Below are 18,036 nucleotides of genomic sequence, written 5' to 3'. Positions count from 1 at the left end.
AGATTTCAGCTACTATGAGCAGCTTTCCTCCTAAATTCTACCTATTAAATAACTTTAAACAAACTCAATGGAAATGAGAGCTGTGAGTATTTAGAAGCAAAAAAGCTAGTGGAAGGAAATGGCAAAACCTGTGAAGAGTTTTAAAATAGTGACACCTGTTCCAACTTCTATTTGCTGACTTCTCTAAGAAATATGAAAAGCAGTGATGCTACTATTTTTTGAAATAAGAAAAGGAAAAGAGAGGTGTTTAATAAAGAATATTTCATTGTTTCTTTTCATAATTCCATATTCAATTGTTCAGTGTTAATCACTGTGAGGACCTCAAAGGGTTATTTTTTTTATGCTTTCAAAAACTAATTAACACTCTGTCTGAAAGGTTTTCTTAAACTTTCCAAAGTGAAAGTGAAATCGTTAGGAAAAATGGGCTTGTTCTTAGTTTCCAGTGATTCGATGAGTATACATTTATTGAGATGCTACTAGATACTGTGACAAAAAGCATTGGTTTATTAGAAAAGACACTTCAACCTGCATTTCATAGACGCCCTTCAAATTCTATTATTTCTAAAACAGAGTTCATTACCTTCCCTTCCACGTATGTGTAAACTCTCACCATCTAACTCAGGTTACCAGTGCCAGAAACTGCCAACTGGTCTCCCTGCTTTCACCTTTTCCCCCTACATTCTTTTTTCTACACAGCTACCTGAGTGATCCTTTAAAAAAGAACTCAGATACAGTCACTCCTGCAATCAGACTTTTCAGTGACTCCTCACGTTGCTGATTGTGAAAGCCCAAGTCCTCACAGTGGCCTGTGTGATTACCAGTGCCTTTTTATGCTCTGTCCAGCTCCTGTCCTCGTGCACTCACAGCCCCCATGTTCCTTGTATGTGCCAGGCATGCCACTGCTACCTTTGGGTTTTTGCTTTTGCATTGGCTGCTACTTTGCCTGAATGCTATTCCTAGGCACCTGTATGGCTAATTCCCACACCTCCTTCAAGTCTTTGCCCAAGTGCCACTTTCCAGTAAGACCACTTATTTAACCCCACTGCCTACTCCCCATTTGCCCTTATCCTCCCTTTCCCCCTTAGCACTTACCACTCTTTAATTCACTATTGCATTTACTTCTGCTGGTTATTATTTCCCTTCCCTCTAGAATGTAAGACCCCATGAGAGAAGGGATCTTTTGTCTGTTGTTTATACTGACAATATCTAGAACAGTGCCCAGTTCTTATTAGGTATGAATTGGTTTGGTGAATAAATGAAATAAATGAATAGGCAGTTCTCAGAGGAAACCTGAATGACTAATGACTGTTTGAAAAGACCTTCAATCTCACTAGCAATCAGAGGAATGAAAATTAAAACAATGAGGGGCACCTGGGTGGTTCAGTCGGTTAAGCGTCTAACTTCCACTCAGGTCATGAGCTCACAGGTCATGAGCTCAAGTTCATGAGTTCATGACTGCTGACAGCTCAGAGCCTGGAGCCTGCTTCAGATTCTGTGTCTCCCTCTCTCTCTGCCCCTTCCCCACTCACACTCTGTCTCTCTCTTTCAAAAATAAAATAAGCATTAAAATAAAATTTTTTTAAACAACAGTGAGATGCCCCTTAACACCTTGCACATGGCCCCCAAATTTAACATCTGACAATGTTGTGGGAAGATGTTCTCTTTCATACAGTGCTGGTGGGGGTCTAAATTGGGATAGCACCTTGGAGAGCAATCTGGTAAACCTGTGACTTAGCACTGCACACCTGGGGAGGGAGGAGAATGGAAGTAGAGGGGAACACAGAGGGAGCTTCAACTATTATCTGTTAATATTTCTTCAAAAAAAAAAAATCTATATAAGTGTGCTGACATGGCAGTGTCTCCAAGACATCAAATAAAAAATGCACATTTCAAAATATATATGTATAACCTATTTTTCTTCATACATGACTATCAAAAATCTGATCAGATATAGATAATATATAATAATGTATTATTACAAAAATATTATAGTTTTATAGTATTACAACAAATACTATAATAACAAAATATGAACATTATAATATACAGTAATAAAAAATCACAAAAGTTAAAAATAACCTGCTAAAACCATTCTCAAATGTCTCCCATATATTTACTGTTTCTACAATTAAATTTAAAAAAACACACACACAAAACCTTAGGTTATTTCCAAAAGTGATAAACAGAAGATAAACTCTACACTTTTTTTCTTTTTTTATATGGTCAATTTCATGCTGTGGGCTTTAGCTTTTCTTCTGGATGTTTTAAAGTGATATTTGAGTAATGAATGGGTAAATCATTTACCTCAGCAGAAAATTTTCAGTAATGGTAATTTATTATTCCAAGGAAGGAACTAGAGCATAAAGCAATTTGTCAAACTTAAAATGCATTTCCCAGTACCATGCACTTTCTATGGGTAACAAATCAAAAAAAAAAAAAAAAAAAAAGAAGGAAAGAGAGAAAGAGAAGCAGCAGCATTTATTGATGAACATCAACTTTATAATGTGGTCACTGATTTTTTCTTCTTCTGATATGTTCTCAGATTGGTGCTCTCCTCTGTCTCTGATTATTTTGCTGCCATGTTTACTAATGATGTCAGGGAAGCAAGACAAGAGGAAATAAAAATGGAAGGTGTTGAACCTAATTCACTATGGTCCTTGATTCAGTATGCGTATACAGGTAATAAGTCTGAAAATGTAAATTTAAAACCTCTTAAGGTTATGTTATATTCTTAGATTTCAGATTCCTGCTTCTAGCAAAGCCTGCCACAGCTAACAGTTAATTCTGTTGTTGTCATCACCCCTAATGATACTTCATAAGTTAAAATCTTTATATTAAAATCTTTAAAGTGGTTATCATAACTAAGCTTATGATTGGTATTTTTAAATGTTAATATAATAATTAGATGAATTATGTAATGTTTATAAATTATTTGCATTTAAAATTAGATATGCTACTTAAAGCATCATTTAAAAATTCTGAAAATAAACCATTAGTTTTTTATTTTAATAGAAGTCAAAAAGCTAATGATTTTTTTTTGTATTTAGTACTTTTCTTTTTGGACTATCTTAAACCATCTAGGTCTGGAATTCATGTAATGAACTCTTGTTTAGAATTATTACTATTAACATTGATTATTTTATAAATTAAAGTTAATATAGCTCTGTAGTTAATGGAATTTCTTTTTATCATTAAGGCCGCCTTGAATTAAAAGAAGATAATATTGAGTGCCTGCTATCTACAGCTTGCCTTCTTCAGCTTTCACAGGTTGTAGAAGCTTGCTGTAAGTTTTTAATGAAACAGCTTCACCCGTCCAACTGTCTTGGAATCCGTTCTTTTGCTGATGCCCAAGGTTGTACAGATTTGCATAAAGTGGCTCACAATTATACTATGGTATGTATTCTCTGAAAAGCAGAAAGGCATATATGCTCTTTACTCCATTCCTTATTGTTGTGGGCTTATCTACATGTTGATGTTTCCCCATGGTTCTGCCATATGTCGTGAGGTCCAGGTTTACTGTCTAATGCAAAATATTTTCATTGAGTTATGAGGGGAATCACCAAGTAATATTTCTCCTGGATATATGAGTCAAGCCTGAAGTTACTGTAGTTGCTGAGAAGCAGAGCAGTGGCCTGGGACTGTTGTATTCAAGGTTTTCAGATCTGCCACTTTTTAAAGCAGGATTTCCCCTACATTTTCCTTTGTAGCACCTGGGTGTATTTCAGAATTGCCTACATATTCACTGATGGAAATTGGTGATGGTGACTGTGGGGTATTGGTACGGTACTAGTACAGATGATAGAATGAAAGGGAGGCTTTTTATTAAAGATAAATCTGGTTATATATGAGAAGGGTTTTTAGCTATGTAGAAAGATGTTCTTGTTAACTGTAGCAAATTATGTGCACAAAGTAAATTGCAGAGGAGGTTCTCATTCAGAAACCTGGAGGATAATGGGTACAGATTGCTCTAGGATACCCAGAAAAGAAGGGCATGTTGAAGGCATATTGTTAGGACCAGGTCCCACAGCCTTCATAGTAGGAAGGTTTGCGCAAAGGAGGATATTTGGATTTTTAAGGAATGACCATCTTGTCACACCAAGGCAGTTAGGTCTCCACAGCTGGGCCAAGATTGCTTGACCTGCTACAATCAGGACAGTACAGCTTCTGAGAGAAGAGAGAGTGTGAACATTCACACACATTTATACCAGTTATCCATACTACTATTTTATCAACATTCAGGAGATGTTTTTGTCTACCTTGTCTTCCATCCCCCATCCTTCCACTGAATTGGTTTGTCTGTGAAGGGATTGACAGGTACTTTAAGAATCTTTCACTACAGAAACAGAGATTTGGAAAGAATTGTGAGAACAGATGTTTGCAACAACTGGGAAGAATAATTCCACCAACTTCATAAGCTTGATGTGAGGATTAAATGAGTTAATAGCAGTTTAGTGCTTAAAATTGACACATAGTATACCCAGTCAATAAATGGTGTCATCATCGTTACCATCATTATAGAGATTTACTCTATTTGACACAGTAGGGATTGATGTGAGGGAATACAAGCACTCATGCAAAAGTACAAGCTTTATGATTCATTTTTCCCCTGTGGTGTCGTCATTTCTCGGAAATGTTGCTTGTTTATAATGGCTATAGTGCTTCGAGTAAAAAGCTAGAGATTGTATGACAGGGCAAAACCATACAGATCTAGTGTCTTCTAAATTAAATCCCAGGGGAGATTTTTTCCCCCCATCTCAGTCTTTATCTTTCCCTGCAGATTTCTCATTTTGATCTTAAACCTCAGTTTCAAATAATTTGGGGAGTAAGATGAATATAAATAAAGTAAAGCTGGTTTTCTTTTCTTCATAATCCGTTCATAATTTAAGTAATACCTCTTTCTTAGGAAGGAATGCACTGGGGTCACGCCTGTTGTTTACAGTAGAGGCACAGTGGCTGCTTAGACATAATGGCTTAGACTTAAATTAAATTGGCTTATTTTTTTATTAAAGTAGAGTTGGCTTGCAGTGTTTAGTTTCAGGTATACAATGTAGGGATTCAACAATTCTATACATTATGCCATGCTTACCGCGATAAGTGTAGTTACTTTCTATAGCCATACAGAGTTATTACAATATTATTGATTCAGGTCAATGTTTTTAAAACTATTTTCATATCCAATTAGTTGGGTATTTTTTTTCTCAAGACCTTTATTTGACATTATTCAGTTTGAACAGAGACATGAAATTTAAGTCTAATAACAATAAGTCATTTAGAGGAAGATTGTTTGACTTGAATTGTTGCTATGGGAACTCGATGAAAATGTATCACAAAATTCAATCTTCAATTTAAACAAATCCCTCAGTAATTTCATTTGCTTAAAACCTAATTCCAAAAGGAGGAAAGGCATAATGCTAGCAAGTGTTTGGTAGCGTGATAGCTATTTACATTACAAAATAGATTTTAAGGTTTTATTTTAATTCCAGTGAGTTAACATACAGTGTTATATTAGCTTCAAGGTACACAATATAGTGATTCAACACTTCCATAAAACACCTGGTGCTCATCACAACAACACAAAAGAGAGTAAGCATACTACCACATAGTGAATTCAGTTGTTACAGTCAGTAAATGATGCATGTATTGGGGATGTTTACTCGTCCTCTGTGAGCACAGGTAGGAGAGGATGAAGAGTTCTTTCTTGTTATCCTGAAATCTGGAAACTGGTGCTTATTCTGGCTGCCACTGAATGTGACCTGGCACAAGTTATTTAACGTCCACCAAAAAGTCTAAGACTGGGTATATTATTACAAATACCTAATGACATTATGGATTTATGAAACAAATACAAGCATTTAATTTTAAATTTTGTTTCTTGATCTAGAAAACCTTGAAAAAAACATTGAATTCTGTTAAAATCCCTGCTTTAAAACCAAATAATACTTTTGAAAAGCACTTTGTGTTTAACCTTGAGTTCAGTAGTCTTTCTGTAAGTTGTTGAGAGACTTGATTTTCACTTAAAATGAATTAGAATGGAATGGACAGCATTCTGAAATAGGTATATCAACAAATAAATAATAAAATGTATATTGTTATATAATAGTCCTTTTCTAATTGATGAATTAATCCCATTGCATTGGTAATGCCACTAATACCATTTGAAAGGAAACCAATAGTTAACAGCAGTATGGTGTGAATGTTGATTATACTATACACTACCTTTGAGCAATTACAAATGTGTATTACTAGAGAACTCACTAAATCCCTAAAAAGGAATAACATCAGAATCATAGAGGTCCCAGAAGATGAAGAGAGAGAAAAGGGGTAGAAGGTTTATGTGAGCAAATGATAGCACAAAACTTTCCTAACTTGGGAAAAGACCTAACACAGACATCAAAATCCAGGAAGCACAGAGAACTCCCATTAGATTCAACAAAAACCAACCATTAACAAAGCATTATCAGTCAAATTCACAAAGTACACAGAATATGAAAGAATCATGAAAGCAGCAAGGGAAAAAAGCCCTTAACCTGCAAAGGAAGACAGATCAGGTTTGAGCAGACCTATCCACAGAAACTTGGGCCAGAAAAGAGTGGCAGGATATACTCAATGTGCTGAATCAGAAAAATATGCAACCAAGAATTCTTTATCCAGCAAGGCTGTCATTCAAAATAGAAGGAGAGAGAAAAAGTTTCCCCCTGGAGAGTGTGATGCTAAGTGAAATAAGCCATACAGAGAAAGACAGATACCATATGTTTTCACTCTTATGTGGGATCCTGAGAAACTTAACAGAAACCCATGGGGGAGGGGAAGGAAAAAGAAAAAAAAGAGGTTAGAGTGGCAGAGAGCCAAAGCATAAAATACTCTTAAAAACTGAGAGCGAACTGAGGGTTAATGGGGGGTGGGAGGGAGAGGTGGGTAGGTGATGGGTATTGAAGAGGGCATCTTTTGGGATGAGCACTGGGTGTTGTATAGAAACCAATTTGACAATAAATTTCATATATTAAAAAAAATAATAAATAATAAAATAAAAAAGTTTCCCAGACAAACAAAAACAAAAGGAGTTCATGACAACTAAACCAGCCCTGCAAGACATTTTAAGGGGGACTCTCTGAGGGGAGAAAAGACAAGGAAAAAAAAACAAAAAAGACCAAAAGCAACAAAAACTAGAAAGGACCAGAGAACAACTCTACAGGCAACATAATGGCAATAAATTCTTATCTTTCAGTACTCACTCTAAATGTCAGTGGACTAAACGCTCCAATCAAAAGACATAGGGTAACAGAATGGATAAGAAAACAAGATCCATCTATATGCTGTTTACAAGAGACCCATTTTAAACCTGAAGACACATTCAGATTGAAAATAAGGGGATGGAGAAACATCTGTCATGCTAATGGTCACCAAAAGAAAGCCAGAGTAGCCATACTTATATCAGGCAATCTAGATTTTAAAATAAAGGCTCTAACAAGGGATGAAGAAGGGCATTATATCATAATTAAGAGGTATATTGACCAAGAAGACCTAACAGTTGTAAACATCTGTGCCCCAAATGTGCAAGCATCCAAATAATTAAATCAATCACAAACCTAAAGAAACTCATTGATAATAATACCATAGTAGTAGGGGACTTCAACACCCCACTTACAACAATGTAAAGATCATCTAAACAGAAAATCAACAAGGAAACAATGGCTTTGAATGACACACTAGACAAGATGGACTTAACAGATATACAGAACATTTCATCCTAAAGCAGCAGAATACACATTCTTCTCCAGTGCACACGGAACAGTCCTCAGAATAGATCATATACTGGGACACAAGTCAGCCCTCAGCAAGTACAAAAAGATCGAGATCATACTGTGCATGTTTTCAGACCACAACACTATGAAACTCAAAATCAACCACAAGAAAAATTTGGAAAGATAACAAATACTAGGAGACTAAAGAACATCCTACCAAAGAATGAATGGACTAACCAAGAAGTTAAAGAGGAAATTTAAAAGTACATGGAAGCCAATGAAAATGATAACACCACAGCCCAAAACCTCTGGGACGCAGCAAAGGTGGTCATAAGAGGGAAGCATATAGCAATCTAGGCCTTCCTAAAGAAGGAAGAAAGTCTCAGATACACAACCTAATCTTACACCTTAAAGAGCTGGAAAAAGAACAGCAAATAAAACCCAAAAACAGCAGAAGGCAGGAAATAATAAAGATGAGAGCAGAAATCAATGCTATAGAAACCAAAAAAACAAAAACAAAAAAAAAAAAACAGAACAGATCAATGAAACCAGAAGCTTGTTCTTTGAAAGAATTAACAAAATTGATAAACACCTAGCCAGTTTGATGAAAAAGAAAAAGGAAAGAACCCAAATAAATAAAATCAAGAATGAAAGAGGAGAGATCACAGCCAACACAGCAGAAATACAAACAATAATAAGAGAATATTATGAGCAATTATACACCAATAAATTGGGCAATCTGGAAGAAATGGACAAATTCCTAGAAACATATACACTACCGAAACTGAAACAGGAAGAAATAGAAAATTTGAACAGACCCATAACCAGTAAAGAAATTGAGTTAGAAATAAGAATCTCCCGAAAAACAAGACTCCAGGGCCAGGTTGCTTTCCAGGGGAAACCTACCAAACATTTAAAGAAGAGTTAACACCTATTTTTTTGAAGCTATTTCAAAAAATAGAAATGGAAGGAAAACTTCCAAACTCATTCTATGAAGCCAGCATTACCTTGATTCCAAAACCAGACAAAGACCCCACTAAAAAGGAGAACTAAAGACCAATTTCCCTGATGAACATGAATGCAAAAAATCCTCAACAAGATACTAGCCAACTGGATCCAACAGTACATTAAAAAAATTATTCACCACGACCAAGTGGGATTTATACCTGCGATATAGGGCTGGTTCAAACAATCGATGCAATACATCACATTAATAAAAGAAAGGACAAGAACCAAATGATCCTCTCAATAGATGCAGGGAAAACATTTGACAAAATACAGCATCCTTTCTGGATAAAAACCCTCAAGAAAGTAGGAATAGAAGGATCATACCTCAAGATCATAAAAGCCATATATGAAAGACCCACCACTAATATCATCCTCAATGGGGAAAAACTGAGAGCTTTCCCCCTAAGGTCAGGAACAAAACAGATATGTTCACTCTTGCCACTGTTACTCAGCATAGTATTGGAAGCCTTAGCCTGAGCGATCAGACAACACAAAGAAATAAAAGGCATCCAACTTGGGCAGGAGGAGGTCAACTTTCACTCTTTGCAGATGGCATGATACTCTATATGGAAAACCCAAAAGATTCCACCAAAAAACTGCCAGAACTAATCCATGAATTTAGCAATGTCGCAGGATATAAAGTCAATGTACAGAAATAGGTTGTATTCCTGTACACCAATAACGAAGCAACAGAAAGAGAAATCACAGAAGTGATCCCATTTACAATTGCACCAAAAACCATAAAATACCTAAGAATAAATCTAACCAAAAAGGTGAAAAGTCTATACACTGAAAACTATAGAAAGCTTATGAAAGAAATTGAAGAAGACAGAAAAAAAATGGGAAAAGATTCATGCTCCTGCATAGGAAGAACAGATACTGTTAAAAATGTCAATACTGCCCAAAGCAATCTACATAGTCAATGCAATCCCTATCAAAATAACAACAGCATTCTTCACAGAGCTAGAACAAACAATCCTAGAATTTGTATGGAACCAGAAAAGACCCGGAATAACCAAAAGCAATCTTGAAAAAGAAAACCAAAGCTGGAGGCATCACAATCCTGGACTTCAAGATGTTTTACAAAGCTGTAATCATCTAGACAGTATGGTACTGGCAGAAGAACAGACACTCAGATCAATGGAACAGAATAGAGAACCCAGAAACGGACCCACAAACATATGGCCAACTGATCTTTGACAAAGCAGGAAAGAATATCCAATGGAATAAAGACAGTCTCTTCAGCAAGTGGTGCTGGGAAAACTGGACAGGACCACTTTCTTACACCACACACAAAAATAAACTCAGTGGATGAAAGACCTAAACATAAGACAGCAAGCCATCAAATCCTTGAGGAGAAAGCAGGCAAAAATATCTTTGACCTTGGCCGCAGCAACTTCTTACTCAATGTGTCTCCTGAGGCAAGGGAAACCAAAACAAAAATGAACTATTGGGACCTCATCAAAATAAAAAGCTTCTGCACAGTGAAGGAAACAATCAGCAAAACTAAAAGACAGCCAATAGAATGGGAGAAGATATTTGCAAATGACAATCAGATAAAGGGTTAGTATCCAAAATCTATAAAGAACTGATCAAACTCAACACCCAAAAAACAAATAATGCAGTGAAGAAATGGGCCAAAGACATGAATAGACACTTCTCCAAAGAAGACATCCAAATGGCTGACAGACGCATTAAAAAATGCTCCACATCACTCATCATCAGGGAAATACAAATTAAAACCACAATGAGATACCACCTTACACCTGTCAGAATGGCTCACATTAACAACTCAGGCAACAACAGATGTTGGTGAGGATGCGGAGAAAGAGGATCTCTTTTGCACTGCTGGTGGGAGTGCAAACTAGTGCAGCCACTCTGGAAAACAGCATGGAGCTTCCTCAAAAAATTAAAAATAGAACTGCCCTACGACCCAGCAATTGCCCTACTAGGTACTTATCCAAGGGAATTGGGTGTGCTGTTTCGAATGAGCGCATGCACCCCAATGTTTATAGCAGCATTATCAACAATAGCCAAAGTATGGAAAGAGCAAATGTCCATCGATGGATGAATGGATAAAGAAGATGTATATGTATGTGTGTGTGTGTGTGTGTGTGTGTGTGTGTGTGTGTATGCATTATATGCTAACTAACTTGGATGTAATTTAAAAATTAATTAATTAATTAATCACATATGTGTTATAACTAAATGACTAAACAATTAAAGTTGAAAAAAAGAAATTTTGATTTCTTGAGAATCTTTCCTAATATTATGTAATAAATATGTTTCCATGTATCTGTATGATATTTGTTTTTGAAATTTTTAATACCTGCTTAATAGTTCATTGAGTTACAAACCCCTATAGCTGGACCTTTAGGCTAATTCCTATTCTGTACTATTATAAATAATAATTCAGAGAAGCATCATTAGAGAAGCATCAGCTTTTTTTTTTTCCCTTGTGAATTATTTATAAAGTATTAAACTGCTGGTGGGGTAACTAGGTTGAGAGCTTAAGCATTTTTATAGCTTTTGCCATGTGTTACCAAATCATTTTATAATGTCAGTATATAATTGGGTCGAACAGTTTGCTTGAAGCCAACATCAAGGTTTTATTAAAATACATTTCTGAAAATGATAATCAGTCATTTAAAATAGATACATTTGGGCATCTTTAACAAATCATGATGAATTGAGGCAATTGAATTTAGTTAATTATTCATGTATGGTTTCCTATTTAAGAATTTCTAAGAAAGGAATGTCAACCCAAGATATATTTTAGATTAGTACCTAATTTGGGTTACTGCAAGCTATGTGGAACATATAATTCTCATTTTAATATAGAAGATAGTCACCAGTCCTTATCTCTAGCTCTAATTTAAACAGCCCTAGCTATTTCACTAGAACCGTGTATGCTGAGACAGCCATAGCAAACTAGGAAATGTACGAAAAACATTAAGGGACAATATACGTAGCTTTTGCATTTATTTTATAGTTATGTAAACAGTCCATGCATTAAGACTTGTAACCTTGCACACCAGAAAGTAAATTTCCCGTCTCTTCAGACTGTTTAACATAATAACCTAGCAAAAGTCATTATCTCGCAGCTAAAGTCATTTCTATCTCCCATTTCAAATTATAAGGAGCCTGATTCTAATATGTGACTGAAAATGAATGATCTTTGGTGCAAGGGCTTAGGGTCCCAGTGCATTCTATGTCAACACTCTTGCTTTGGCTCTTTTTCTTTGAGACCAAAAGAACTTCATACATAAATCAGATTAGAAGTTTTTAAAACAGATCTAAAATCCTGGGTGGTCTTATAAATTACATTAAAACACTCTAGTATAGGCTAATCAGGTTCTAGGATAGCCCTAAGGACATACAGTCTTCCCTGGGCAGAGTCTGAGAAGACTTCTGTGGTCTTGGGAATGGTCTTGAGCGATCTAGCCAGCCAGGCAGCCCTTTCTGGGTAAGAGAAATAACTTCATCGCTCGCCCAAGTGTTTAGCTGTACTGTTAACCAAATTCTTCGGCAACCACAAATGTAAACTAAATTTGATGTTAAGAGTATCCTACATCTCAGAGTCTAATTCATTTTTTCTACCTTCTACCTCTTGAAAGACTTGCCAGAACTATGCCCTAACTTGACCAAAGCAATACGTACCAATTCCAGGTCCATTTTTAAAATGTACCAAATGGTAGAATTTAATTCTACTGATATAGAGACTTAAAATGTAACAACATAATTGCAGTTTAAATGTTATTTTCTACTGTGTTTCTTTCCTAGTGATACTATTGTAAGGAAGGTACAAACTGTACAAACTGTATTTTGGCATCTAATTCAGAATTTTTTATTTTATCTTAAATAAACCGATGGACAGGAGGAGCAGTGTTGTTTATGTGCTATTTATTCCCTCTAGGAACATTTCATGGAAGTAATTCGAAACCAGGAATTTGTACTATTACCAGCCAGCGAAATTGCGAAGCTCTTGGCCAGCGATGACATGAACATTCCTAATGAAGAGACAATACTGAATGCACTTCTAACTTGGGTCCGTCATGATTTGGAACAGAGACGGAAAGATCTCAGTAAACTTTTGGCTTATATTAGGCTACCTCTTCTTGCACCACAGGTAAACTATTTTTGATTATTTAATCAGCATCATAATTTCAACAACATTTGAGTATTTACTTCATGCTAATTATGTTACTATGTACATGTCTGTAGGTTTTTTCCTTTGATTATTCTATCTGATAAGGTCGTTTTACATATACTCCTATGAAATGCATAGTTGAAAAGATACTTAGGTAAAAAAATTTCTGCTTATGTTTTCTTTTTTTTAAGTTTATTTATTTTGAGAGAGAATACGCGTGCATGCACACACATGGGAGGTGCGGAGGAAGAGAGAGAATCCTAAGCAGGCTCTGGGCTGTGAGCACAAAGCCCAACCTGGGGCTCAATCTCATGAACTGTGAGACCATAACCTGAGCTAAAATCAAGAGTTGGATGCTTAACCAACTGAGCCACCCAGGTGCCCCTCTGCATATATATATTCAACCCAGAAGGTCTGGCTACCTAAATTGCATGAATTAAATAACATTTTCACTTAGGGGTTAGTAATTTTATTTGACTCAACTAGAAACCTATCCTAGCAATTGAGAATTAGTAAAGCTGCTAATGCAAGTAGCAATGGACACTAGGAACCAGAAAAATTCGATTAATTCATTTGCTACATGTTTACTAAGTATCCACTAAATGCTGGATTCTGGTGATATATAAACTGAGACATGATAAAGAGTTCCAGCTCTGACATTTTAAAATTCTGTATCTGGGCATCTTCACACACCTCAGTCTCTTAGTCTATCAGATGGAGATAACATTCTCTTTGACTGTCTCACAGGATTACTATAAAGATGAGAAAAGGGCTCTGTGAAACCAAATGTGCTATAAATAATCATGGTAGGATTATCAGCATCATTTTAGAATTGAGAGACATCTAGTTAGTGTATTCAAGGTGATCAGTCATAACATATTTACATGCATAGTTTCCCCTTTGTACAGTTCTAACTGGAATGTGCAGCAGCTTATCTGCAGTTTGGTTTTGTGGTGTCAGTTACCCACAGTCAGCCATGGTCAGAAAGCAAATGATCCTCCTTCTGACGTCTTGTCAGATCATTAGTTAGCCTAACACTGCATCGCGGTGCCTATGTTATCCACCTTACTTCAGGTCATCACGCAGGCATTTTATCATCTTCTGTCATCACAAGAGAAAGAAGGGCACGTACAGTACAATAAGATATTTAGAGAGAAAGGCTACATTCACGTAATTTGTATTACAGTATTATAATTGTTCTATTTTATTATTTGCTATTGTTGTTAATCTCTTACTGTGCCTTGTTTTTAAATTAAACTTTTTCATAGGTATGTATATATAGGAAAAAAACATAGTGTACACAGGGTTCGGTATTATTTGCAGCTTCAGGCATCCACTGAGGGTCTTGGAACATATCCCCCATGGTTAGGAGGGGGGACTTCTGTACAGTAATTTCTACTGCCTATTTTGCTGCTTATCTTGAAGGCTTGAATAGAGAAAGAGGCCTTGAAAGTGAAGAAAGAATGAGCTGTTACTACTCGAGATCAGATTTTTGTTGTTTCAACTGCCATCAATTTTATCTTACCTGCATTTATCTTGGGCATTATGTATTATTTCCAGCCATTGTTAGCAAAAGTTACTGTTTGCTCTCTACCTTATAGAGACAAAAATTAGTGCTGATACTTTATAAGAAAGATCCCCCCTCCCTCTCTCTCTCTCTCAAAAATAAATAAAGATTAAAAAGAGATTCTAGTCTAAGAAGGAGGAAATTTTAACATTATCAGATATTATGATCTTGTTCAAAGAGACAAGATAATGACAGAAAATCCATTGGATTAGCCCATTTGTTTCAAATTGTGGTCTCCAAGTATAGGATCAGCACCACATGGGAAGTTGTTTAAAATACAAATTATGGGGAGGGACCAAGATGGCAGAGCAGCATGGAAGTTTCTTGTGTCTCTTGTCCCTGAAATGCAGCTAGAACAACACCAAACCATCTTGCACACCTAAAATATTGATCTGAGGATTAACTCAACAATCTGTATAACTTGAACCAAGAACTCAGCAGGAATTCACCCCAAAAGAAAGAACAGGAAGAAACGACAGCCAGGGACTTAATCAACACAGATACAAGCAAGATGTCTGAACCAGAATTTAGAATATGATAATAAGATTACTAACTGGGGTTGAAAAAAGCATAGAATCCCTTTCTGTGGAGATAAAAGAAGTAAAATGTAGTCAGGACGAAATTAAAAATGTTATAACTGAGATGCAGTCTTGAATGGATGCCACAGCGGTAAGGATGGATGAAGCAAGGCAGCAACTCAGCGATATAGAGGACAAACTTATGGAGAAGAATGAAGCAGAAAAAAAGAGGGAAACCAAGGCAAAAGAATATAAGAATATATTCTTATATATAAGATATATATAATATAAAATATAAGAATTAGAGAACTCGGTGACTCATTAAAAAGAAATAACATCTGGATTATAGGGGTCCCAGAGAGTGAAGAAAGAGAAAAAGGGGTAAAAGGTTTATGTGAGCAAATGATAGCACAAAACTTTCCTAACCTGGGAAAAGACACAGACATCAAAATCCAGGAAGCACAGAGAACTCCCATTAGAGTCAACAAAAACCATCAACAAGGCATATCAGTCAAATTCACAGAATACACAGACAAGGAAAGAATCATGAAAGCAGCAAGGGAAAAAAAGTCCTAATCTACAAGGGAAGACAGATCAGGTTCGCAGCAGACCTATCCACAGAAACTTGGCAGGCCAGAAAAGAGTGGCAGGATATATTCAATATGCTGAATCGGAAAAAATATGCAGTGAAGAATTCTTTATCCAGCAAGGCTGTCATTCAAAATAGAAGGAGAGAGAAAAAGTTTCCCACACAAAGAAAAAGTCAGAGTTAGTGACCACTAAACCAGCCTGGCAAGAAATTTTAAGGGGGACTCTCTGAGGAGAGAAAGGACAAAACAAAAAAGACCAAAAGCAACAAAGGCTAGAAAGGACCAGAGAACACCACCAGAAATGCCAACTTTACAGGCAACACACAATGGTAATAAATTTATATCTTTCAGTACTCACTCTAAATGTCAATGGACTAAACACTCCATTCAAAAGACATAGGGTAACAGAATGGATAAGAAAACAAGACCCATCTACCTAATGTTTACAAGAAACCCATTTTAGACCTAACAACACCTTCAAATTGAAAATAAGGGGATGGAGAAACATCTATCATGCTAATGGTCGCCAAGAGAAAGCCAGAGTGGCCATACTTATATCAGGCAATCTAGATTTTAAAATGAAAACTCTAATAAGAGATGAAGAAGGGCATTATATCATAACTAAGGGGTCTATTGACCAAGAAGACCTAATAGTTGTAAACATCTATGCCCCAAATGTAGAAGAATCCAAATATATAAATCAATTAATCACAAATATACAGAAACTCATTGATAATAATACCAAAATAGTAGGGGACTTCAACACCCCACTTACAACAATGGAAAGATCATCTAAACAAAATCAGTAAGGAAACAATGGCTTTGAATGACACACTGGACCAGATGGACTTAACAGATATATACAGAACATTTCATCCTAAAGCAGCAAAGTACACATTCCTCTCGAATGCACATGGAACATTCTCCAGAATAGATCACATAATGGGACACAAATCAGTCCTCAACAAGTACAAAAAGATTGAGATCATACCTTACATATTTTTAGTTCACAACGCTATGAAACTGAAAATCAACCACAAGAAAAAAATTGGGAAGACAACAAATACTTGGGAGACTAAAGAACATCCTACTAAAGAATGAATGGGCAGACAACACAAAGAAATAAAAGGCATCCAGATGGGCCAGGAGGAGGTCAAACTTTCACTCTTTGCAGATGACATGATACTCTATATGGAAAACCCAAAAGATTCCACCAAAAAACTGCTAGAACTGATTCATGAATTCAGCAAAGTTGCAGGATATAAAATCAATGCACAGAAATCAGTTACATTCCTAAACACCAACAATGAAGCAACAGAAGGAGAAATCAAGGAATCGATCCCATTTACAGCTGCACCAAAAACCATAAAATACCTAGGAATAAATCTAACCAAGAGGTGAAAAATCTATACTCTGGGGGCGCCTGGGTGGCTCAGTCGGTTGGGCCACTGACTTCGGCTCAGGTCGTGATCTCGTGGTCCATGGGTTCGAGCCCCGCATGGGGCTCTGTGCTGACAGCTCGGAGCCTGGAGCCTGTTTCGGATTCTGTGTCTCCCTCTTTCTCTCCCCTCCCCCACTCATGCTCTGTCTCTCTCTTCTCAAAAAATAAATACACGTTAAAAAATTAAAAAAAAAAAATCTATACTCTGAAAAGTGTAGAAAGCTTATGAAAGAAATTGAAGAAGACACAAAAAAATGGAAAAAGATTCCATGCTCCTAGATAGGAAGAACAAATACTGTTAAAATGTTGATACTACCCAAAGTAATCTACATATTCAGTGCAATCCCTATCAAAATAACAACAGCATTCTTCACAGATCTATAACAAATAATACTAAAAATTTTTATGGAACCAGAAAAGACCCCGAATAGCCAAAGCAATCTTGAAAACAAAACCAAAGCTGGAGACATCACAATCCCAGATGTCAAGCTATATTACAAAGCTGTAATCATCAAGACAGTGTGGTACTGGCAGAAGAACAGACACTCAGATCAATGGTACAGAATAGAGAACCCAGAAATGGACCCAAACACGTATGGCCAGTAATCTTTGACAAAGCAGAAAAGAATATCCAATGGAATAAAGACAGTCTCTTCAGCAAGTGGTGCTGGGAAAACCGGACAGCAACATGCAGAAGAATGAACCTGGATCACTTTCTTACACCATACACACACACACACACACACACACACACGCGCTGCGCGCGATGAAAGACCTCAATGTAAGACAGGAAGCCATCAAAATCCTCGAGGAGAAAGCAGGCAAAAACCTCTTTGATTTTGGCCACAACAACTTCTTACTCAACACGTCTCTGGAGGCAAGGGAAACAAAAGCAAAAATGAACTCATCAAAATAAAAAGCTTCTGCACAGCAGAGGAAACAATCAGCAAAACTAAAAGGCAACCGACAGAATGGGAGAAGATATTTGCAAATGACATATCAGATAAAGAGTTAGTATCC

At 36.4% G+C, this 18,036-nt stretch overlaps 1 protein-coding gene across 9 annotated transcripts in view; it reads left to right on the top strand.

Moving 5' to 3' along the window:
* Positions 1–18,036, top strand: part of KLHL5 (kelch like family member 5) — a 95,989-nt gene that overhangs the window by 37,764 nt on the left and 40,189 nt on the right. For all 9 annotated transcript variants that reach the window (XM_019414060.2, XM_019414062.2, XM_019414070.2 and 6 more), the window contains 3 exons: positions 2,543–2,679; positions 3,197–3,393; positions 12,667–12,879. In XM_019414060.2, coding sequence (XP_019269605.1) covers positions 2,543–2,679; positions 3,197–3,393; positions 12,667–12,879 — 547 coding nt within the window. The remainder of the gene's footprint in view (positions 1–2,542; positions 2,680–3,196; positions 3,394–12,666; positions 12,880–18,036) is intronic.

Source organism: Panthera pardus, unplaced genomic scaffold (genome assembly GCF_024362965.1).
Source record: "Panthera pardus isolate Hobbes unplaced genomic scaffold, ASM2436296v1 HiC_scaffold_13, whole genome shotgun sequence".
Classification (NCBI taxonomy): Eukaryota; Metazoa; Chordata; class Mammalia; order Carnivora; family Felidae; genus Panthera; species Panthera pardus.
The sequence above is the reverse complement of the archived record's forward strand: the minus strand, read 5'-3'. Positions and strand labels throughout refer to the sequence as shown.